Source organism: Salmo salar, chromosome 17 (assembly GCF_965601325.2).
Source record: "Salmo salar chromosome 17, fSalSal1, whole genome shotgun sequence".
Classification (NCBI taxonomy): Eukaryota; Metazoa; Chordata; class Actinopteri; order Salmoniformes; family Salmonidae; genus Salmo; species Salmo salar.
In genome coordinates this window covers 2,148,977-2,158,127 of record NC_138307.1, presented here as the reverse complement: position 1 = coordinate 2,158,127, position 9,151 = coordinate 2,148,977, and the positions used below count along the sequence as shown (strand labels likewise).

At 41.5% G+C, this 9,151-nt stretch overlaps 1 protein-coding gene across 1 annotated transcript in view; it reads left to right on the top strand.

The window, feature by feature from the left end:
- Positions 1 to 391: 391 nt before the first annotated feature.
- The window catches only part of cckbra (cholecystokinin B receptor a), a 55,839-nt gene continuing 47,079 nt past the window's right edge, over positions 392 to 9,151 (top strand). Inside the window, exons 1-2 of the mRNA XM_014151341.3 lie at positions 392 to 726; positions 6,607 to 6,855. Of these exons, the coding sequence (XP_014006816.1) occupies positions 555 to 726; positions 6,607 to 6,855 (421 nt within the window). The 5' untranslated portion in view covers positions 392 to 554. The remainder of the gene's footprint in view (positions 727 to 6,606; positions 6,856 to 9,151) is intronic.

Genomic DNA, 9,151 nt, shown 5'->3' with positions numbered 1-9,151 from the left:
AAAATCGTAATGGTAGAATCTCGACTTGCTTTTGGACTCAAAAAGTGATCTTGACTCAGAAAAGGTTGGTGACCACTGGGCTAAAGTGTTGTAACTTCCACTGGGAGGCAGTATCAAGCTACATTATATAAGTAACTGCATGGCCCCTCATCCCAAACACCCCTCTCCAACGCGTGTTTATATGGTGACACAGAGAGAGAGGGGAGAGAGAGCGAGAGAGAGAGATATCCCTCAGTATAAAAACACACACCCTCTCTCTATATGCCAGAAAATCTCTCAGGTCTCCACGCAACAGTAATGCCAGTGTGCTCTCGGTGACTCTACTCACGGATCTGCATCTTTCTGCAGACTGTCAGTGGATTGACATATATGACAGCTCGCCTACAGAACACAGGAGTAAATTGGAAATAATCCTGTGGACCAGATTTGCTACCATGGGCATTTTTGTGATGCACTTCGCAACTTTATAATTCTTTCATAGAGATAAAACTGATAAGGATGAAAAGTTATTTATTTGATTAATTTTAATAGTTTGAAGAACAGAGAAAAAAAACATGGCTTTACAAACTTCGAATGACACTTCTTTGTCAACATTCCTTGACTGTCTGCCACGCCTGCAGAGCAAATCATCCATGAATGCATCTGGAAATATGAGCAAGGAAGTTACCAATACCACCTGTACCAATGCGTCTGTCATCACAAAACCTCCATCCACACGACAAAAAGGTAATACTGGAAGATTCCTAAAGATTCTCTATAACTATCTCTGTTGTTTTGAGGTTCTTGAATAATTTCCTATCATTAAATTAATTACATGAGATTAATTCCTCCATTAAATGATATGATGGGTTGCGAAGAAAATTATTTTCTATATTTGGCATTGTTTGTCACAGCAGCAGGTTGTTCCCACCACATTGAACAATAGGGTAACTTGGGGGAAAATGTCCACCTTATTAAGGGAAATGTATATTTTCTGACAGAAAAAAAGTAAAGTTTGGTAAGATTTAGATATGTGCATGCTGGCTATCCTTAGGCAAACACATTTTGAAGGGAAATAAGTGGGCAGATTTTTTTTGTTGTAAAATGACCCCTGAAGCTTTGTGTGTTAAAATTCATTTTAGTTTGTCATTTTTGAGTAATTGTTTCTTAAAAACCAATAAATAAATCACATTTTGGAACAAAATGACATTGCACATGTAAAGGACATCACATGCTGCTTGCTTAGAGAATACTACTTCCTCCCGATTTGGCCCATACCTGGTGCAAACTCTGCCTTGCTGGCACAGGTGACACCTTCCTGAAGGGTCTTACCAGTCAATGCCACACAAAAGCTAGTTATTCGGTGATGCAAGTGGGGACACTTTAGATAAAACAGATTAAATCTTTAGTTGAACAAGACTAGTGGCATCCAGGGAAAGTGTTGAAAATAAAATTGGTGACCACTCATTCAGTGTGCACGTAAGGTAATGGTTCTTTATCAAGGCACAAAAAAAGTTAATATACAGTACCAGCTAAAAGGTTTGGACACACCTACACATTCAAGTGTTTTTCTTTATTTTTACTATTTTCTACATTGTAGAATGATAATGAATACATCAAAACTATTAAATAACACATATGGAATCATGTAGTAACCAAAAGTGTTATATAAAAATATATTTACATTTTGGAGATTATTCAAAGTAGCCACCCTTTGCCTTGATGACAGCTTTGCACACTCTTGGCATTCTCTCAACCAGCTTCCCCTGGAATGCTTTTCCAACAGTCTTGAAGTTCCCACATATTCTGAGCTCTTGGTGGCTGCTTTTCCTTCACTCTGCCGTCCAACTCATCCCAAACCATCCCAGTAGGGTTGAGGTTGGTTGATTGTGGAGGCCAGGTCATCTGATGTAGCACTCCATCACTCTTGGTCAAAGAGCCTTACACAGCCTGGAGGTGTGTTGGGTAATTGTCCTGTTGAAAATCAAATTATAGTCCCTCTAAGCGCAAACCAGATGGGATGACGTATCGCTACAGAATGCTGTGGTAGCCATGCTGGTTAAGTGTGCCTTGAATTCTAAATAAATCGTAGACAGTGTCACCAGCAAAGCACCACTACACCATCACACCTCCTCCTCCATGCTTCAAGGTGGGAATCACACATGCAGAGATCATTCGTTCACCTACTCTGCGTCTCACAAAAACACACGGTCGGAACCAAAAATCTCAAATTTGGACTTTCCGCTGGTCTAACGCCCATTGGTCGTGTTTCTTGGCCCAAGCAAGTCTCTTCATCTTATTGGTGTCCTATAGTAGTTGTTTCTTTGCAGTAATTCAACCATGAAGGTCTGATTCACGGACTCTCTGAACAATTGATGTTGAGATGTGTCTATTACTTGAAGTCTGTGAAGCGTTTGGGCTGCAATTTCTGAGGCTGGTAACTCTAATGAACTTATCCTCTTCAGCGGTGGTAACTCTGGGTCTTCCTTTCCTGTGGCGGTCCTCATGAGAGCCAGTTTCATCATAGCGCTTGATGGTTTTTGCAACCGCAATTGAAATTCTTGGAAATTTTCCGCATTGACTGACCTTCATGTCTTAAAGTAATGATGGACTGTCGTTTCTTTTTGCTTATTTGAGCTGTTCTTACCATAATATGGACTTGGTCTTTTACCAAATAGGACTATCTTCTGTATACAAATAGGGCTATCGTCTGCCTGTCACAACTGGCTTAAACGCATTAAGAAGGAAAGAAATTCCACAAATTAACTTTTAACAAGGCACACCTGTTTATTTGAAATGCATTTCAGATGACTACCTCATGAATTTGGTTGAGAGAATGCAAAGAGTGTGCAAAGCTGTCATCAAGGCAAAGGGTGGCTACTTTGGAGAATCTCAAACTGTTTTCGCGTCACCTGGCTGGAGTGATTTCTATTGATACCCCAACCGCATCGATCTCAACACATTCAAATTATATTATTCAATTAAATGTGATATCCTTCAATTTTATATTTGGTAATATTTCATTTAAATTAGGCATCTTTAATTCATATTCAAGCTTATTATGATCTACAAGAATAAAAAACAAGCAGTTGTTATATGCTCGACTCTCTTTGAGTGACAATAAGAACAAATCCGTTTTTGCCGCTGCTTGTCACGCACCACTGAACATTACAATAGTTGAGAAACACCTCACGGCTGGCTGTGTCTGGTGCATACCTAGTAGACTAGGGGTCTATTATCAGACTGAAACAGACCTTGTGGTTTCAGGCTATTCGCTGTTCTCTCATAATTTCTTACTATAGTAGAGGAGGAAATTAAATCAAAGTCCTCTAAATAATTCTATATATTTCACACTCCACTGGTGCATCACTTTTATGGCCCAAAATGCTGAAATTGCATTTTCCACAGAGCATCACTATTAAAGTTAATATATTTTGAACTTAACTATCACCAGACAAAGTTGTGTAATTAATTAAATATGGAAAAAATGTAAAACTTGTGGAGATACCTTTCCTCAAACTAGGAGAGGTATGGACCAAAATTATGGGGAAAAGGTATAGAACTGCACCCATAGATATGACATAAGCCCCCCTTACATACAAGCATATGCACACATGCACACACATGCACGCAGACAAGCACACACACACACACATACAGCCCTGACATACCTTTCTTATAATGTAGACTTCATCTGCAGACTCCATGGCTAAAAGGTTTTTAGCTGACTCGGCTGTCTCGTAGACAGAACAATTTATGGCCTGACAGTAGCTGTGTCACAGCTGTCTGAAGAATGGGACCAAGGCGCAGCGTGTGTATCGTTCCACATTTTATTATAACTGTGAAACTATGCAAGACATACAAATAAACTAATAAACAAAACAACAAACCGTGACGAAGAGGTGCAACATACACTTACTCAAAATAATCTCCCACAAAACCTTGTGGGAAAAACAACAACTTAAATATGATCTCCAATTAGAGACAATGATGACCAGCTGCCTCTAATTGGAGATCATCCCCCTCAAAAAACATAGAAATACATAAAGTAGACAAAACCCCCAACATAGAAAAAAGAAACTAGAACCAACATAGACATAAATAAACTAGACAAAACCCCCTGTCATGCCCTGACCTACTCTACCATAGTACCCCCCCCAAAGGTGCGGACTCCGAACGCACAACCTAAACAACAACAAAAAAACAGGGAGTGTTAGGGTGGGTGTCTAATGTCGGTGGGGACTCTGGTGCAGGACAAAGAACCTTCACATCCCGCGGATCCTCCTGCATCGGAGGCGGTTCTGGTGCAGGACGAAGAAGCTGGCACCACCCTTCCTGGCTGAACGCTCACTCTAGCCTGCCTCGTGATGCCATCTATTTTGTGAACTGCACCAGTCCCTCCTGCAGCAAAGCACCCCCACAACATGATGCTGCCACCCCCGTGCTTCACGGTTGGGATGGTGTTCTTCGGCTTGCAAGCTTCCCTCTTTTTCCTCCAAACATAACAATGGTCATTATGGCCAAATAGTTATATTTTTGTTTCATCAGAAGAGAGGACATTTCTCCAAAAAGTACAATCTTTGTCCCCATGTGCAGTTGCAAACTGTAGTCTGGCTTTTTTATGGTGGTTTTGGAGCAGTGGCTTCTTCCTTGATGAGCAGCCTTTCAGATTATGTCATTATGTCACGTTTGTCGTAAGAAGGAGCGGACCAAGTGCATTGTGATTATCGTTCCACATTTTTATTGAACTGTGAAACTATGAAGTACATACACAATAAACTGAATGAACAAAAACAACAAACCGTGATGCAGAGTTGAAATATACACTACTCAAAAACAATCTCCCACAAACCAAGATGGAAAAAACAACTACTTAAGTATGATCTCCAGTTAGAGACAACGAGGACCAGCTGCCTCTAATTGGAGATCATCCCAAACAAAACCCAACATAGAAATACAAAACTAGAACATAACAACATAGAAAAACTCAACTAGAAAACCCCCCTGTCTTGCCCTGACCTCCTCTACCATAGAAAACAACAGATTTCTATGGTCAGGACGTGACAGTACCCCCCACCCCAAAGGTGCGTACTCCTAACGCACCAACACAAAAAAAAACAAAGGGAGGGTTAGGGAGGGTGACAAATGTCTATGGCGGCTCTGGTGCAGTACACAGAACCTTCTCATCGCGCGGATCCTTCAGCAGAGGAGGCGGCTCCGGTTCAGGGCGTAACCCCCGCTCCGGCCGCTGATCCGCCGCTTTTGTGTCACCGGAACGTGGATGATCATCACCGGAGGTTCTGGACTGCCGACCGCCGCTGGAGGTTCTGGGCTGGAGGCTCTGGACTGCAGACCGCCGCTGGAGGTTCTGGACTGCCGACCGCCGCTGGAGGTTCTGGACTGCCGACCGCCGCTGGAGGCTCTAGACTGCAGACCGCCCCTGGAGGCTCTGGACTGCAGATCGCCGCTGGAGACTCTGGACTGCAAACCGCCGCTGGAGACTCTGGACTGCAAACCGCCGCTGGAGACTCTGGACTGCAAACCGCCGCTGGAGACTCTGGACTGCAAACCGCCGCTGGAGACTCTGGACTGCAGACCACCGCTGAAAGCTCTGGACTTGGAACTGTCGCCGGAAGCTCTGGACTGGGAAGTGTTGCCGGAAGTTCTGGACTGGGAATGCGCACTGGAGGCACAGTGCGCAGAGCTGGCGCAGGATATCCTGGACCGAGAAGGCAAACTGGAGACCAGGAGCGCTGAGCTGGCACCACCCTTCCTGGCTGAATGCTCAACCTAGCTCGACAAATGTGCGGGCACAGATCGCACCGGGCTGTGAATGCGCACTGGCGACACAGCTTTCTATGGTCAGGACATAACACATTATAAGACTCGTTTTACTGTGGATATAGATACTTTTGTACCTGTTTTCTCCAGCATCTTGGTCCTTTGCTGTTGTTCTGGGATTAATATGCACTTTTCGCACCACAGTACGTTCATCTCTAGGAGACAGAACACGTCTCCTTCCAGAGCGGTATGATGGCTGCGTGGTCCCATGGTGTTTATACTTGCGTACTATTGTTTGTACAGATGAACGTGGTACCTTCAGGCGTTTGGAAATTGCTCCCAAGGATGAACCAGACTTGTGGAGGTCTACAATTTTTTTCTGAGGTCTTCACTGATTTCTTTTGATTTTCTCATTATGTCAAGCAAAGAGGCACTGAGTTTGAAGGTAGGTCTTGAAATACATCCACAGGTACACCTCCAATTGACTAAAATGATCAATTAGTCTATCAGAAGCTTCTCAAGCCATGACATAATTTTCTGGAATTTTCCAAGCTATCAACTTAGTGTATGTAAACTTTTGACCCACTGGAATTGTGATACAGTGACTTATAAGTGAAGTAATCTGTCTGTAAACAATTGTTGGAAAAATTACTTGTGTCATGCACAAAGTAGATGTCCTAACCGACTTTCCAAAACGGTAGTTTGTTAGCAATACATTTGTGGAGTGGTTGAAAAACAAGTTGTATTGACTCCAACATAAGTCTATGTAAACGTCCAACTTTAACTGTAATACTGATGTTTTAATATGTGATCATTATCATCTGTCTCTCTCTCTCTCTCTCTCAGAGATGGACTCGGTGCGCATCCTGCTCTACTCTCTCATCTTCCTGCTCAGTGTCTTTGGCAACCTTCTGATCATTGTGGTCCTGACGGTCAACAAGCGCATGCGCACGGTCACCAACTCTTTCTTGCTGTCGCTGGCAGTCAGTGACCTGATGATGGCTGTCTTCTGCATGCCCTTCACGCTCATCCCCAACATGCTGGAGGACTTCATCTTCGGAGCCGCCATGTGTAAAACGGTCACCTACTTCATGGGTAAGATTGTGGCCACATTCCAGACCGTCTGCAAAGCAGTCGAACTGCACAAATTCACCAATTATCTAATACCATGTTGTCGTGTCTGGACTATCATTAAGTGTGAAGACGTGTTTATATCAAATCCGTACTATAGGTTTATTACGTGATTGAACTAATCATATAAACATTAATTAACTAGGAAGTCGGGGCACAACGGAAAATGTTGAGAATTACAGAGTTATAATTTCCCGAATAGAAATCTTCAGATATTTTAATATCTGATCAATTACAGTCTTCTACTAATGAAATATTATTACCTCATCAGTTCCCATTACTGAATGTCGCAAACCCTTGGATATCTGCACGAACCCTAGCCTAAATGATAAATCTGCAAAAAAAATGCTTAATTATTTATTTACTAATTAACTAATAATCACAAAAATACATCCGTAACAAACGAAGAGTAGATATTGGTTACTACACAATATATTGATACGTCCCTAGTGGGCTAAACCGGTATGGCGGCTTGGTAGACAATAGAAAGGGGTGGGGACAGATAAAAGAGCGGGAAAGACTAAATGGATTCACTACACACAGTTGTTAATTATATTCATTGAAATGCTAATCCTTTGCACATGAACGGCCGCTCATTCTGAAAGAAATTGCAATGTACATATTTACGCTTGTATGTCTTGTTGTCACTCTCTGATGAAATCGCTGGTCCGTCTGCTGAAGAGTCAATCGACAGAAAGTCTTGGGTTGTGTTCATAATGGATACGTCAGGCATACCATGTTCTTAGAATAGATGTTTCGGCAGATGTCAGTATTCTCGTCCTAGGTTTATATAATTTCTAGCTACAGACTAGTAATTCTACGTTTAGGATTTGCTCTTATTTTGTAGTGATTGATAGTCTCAGAGTTTAACCATTTCTAGCCGTGTAGCCAACACCGCACACGGTCTGGTTTTCTGGACTTGTAGTTTTAACCTGTTAGGGCTAGGGGGCAGCATTTGCACGTCTGGATAAAAAAAATGTACCCGATTTAATCTGGTTACTAATCCTACCCAGTAACTAGAATATGCATATACTTATTATATATGGATAGAAAACACTCTAAAGTTTCTAAAACTGTTTGAATGGTGTCTGTGAGTATAACAGAACTCATTTGGCAGGCAAAACCCTGAGACATTTTCTGACAGGAAGTGGATACCTGATGTGTTGTATTGACTTTAAACCTATCCCATTGAAAAACACAGGGGCTGAGGAATATTTTGGCACTTCCTATTGCTTCCACTAGATGTCACCAGCCTTTACAAAGTGTTTTGAGTCTTCTGGAGGGAGATCTGACCGAACAAGAGCCATGGAACGATGATGTCCCATTAGACACCTGGCGCGCGAGTTCATGTTGGGTACCCTCGTTCCAATACGTTATAAAAGAGTATGCATTCGTCCACCTTGAATATTATTCATGTTCTGGTTAAAAAAGGCCCTAATGATTTATGCTATACAACGTTTGACATGTTTGAACGAACGGAAATATATTTCTTCCCCTCGTTCATGACGAGAAGTCCGGCTGGCTTAGATCATGTGCTAACAAGACGGAGATTTTTGGACATAAATGATGAGCTTTTTTGAAGAAAACTACATTCGTTATTGACCTGTGATACCTGGAAGTGACATCTGATGAAGAGAATCAAAGGTAATGGATTATTTACATAGTATTTTCGATTTTAGATCTCCCCAACATGACGTCTAGTCTGTATCGCAACGCGTATTTTTCTGGGCGCAGTGCTCAGATTATTGCAAAGTGTGATTTCCCAGTAAGGTTATTTTTAAATCTGGCAAGTTGATTGCGTTCAAGAGATGTAAATCTATAATTCTTTAAATGACAATATAATATTTTACCAATGTTTTCTAATTTTAATTATTTAATTTGTGACGCTGACTTGACTGCCGGTTATTGGAGGGAAACGATTTCCTCAACATCAATGCCATAGTAAAACGCTGTTTTTGGATATAAATATGAACTTGATAGAACTAAAAATGCATGCATTGTCTAACATAATGTCCTAGGAGTGTCATCTGATGGAGATTGTAAAAGGTTAGTGCATCATTTTAGCTGGTTTTATGGTTTTGGTGACCCTGTCTTTGACTTGACAAAACATTACACACAACTCTTGTAAATGTACTGTCCTAACATACTCTAAATTTATGCTTTCGCCGTAAAACCTTTTTGAAATCGTAAAACGTGGTTAGATTAAGGAGATGTTTATCTTTCAAAGGGTGTAAAATAGTTGTATGTTTGAAAAATTTGA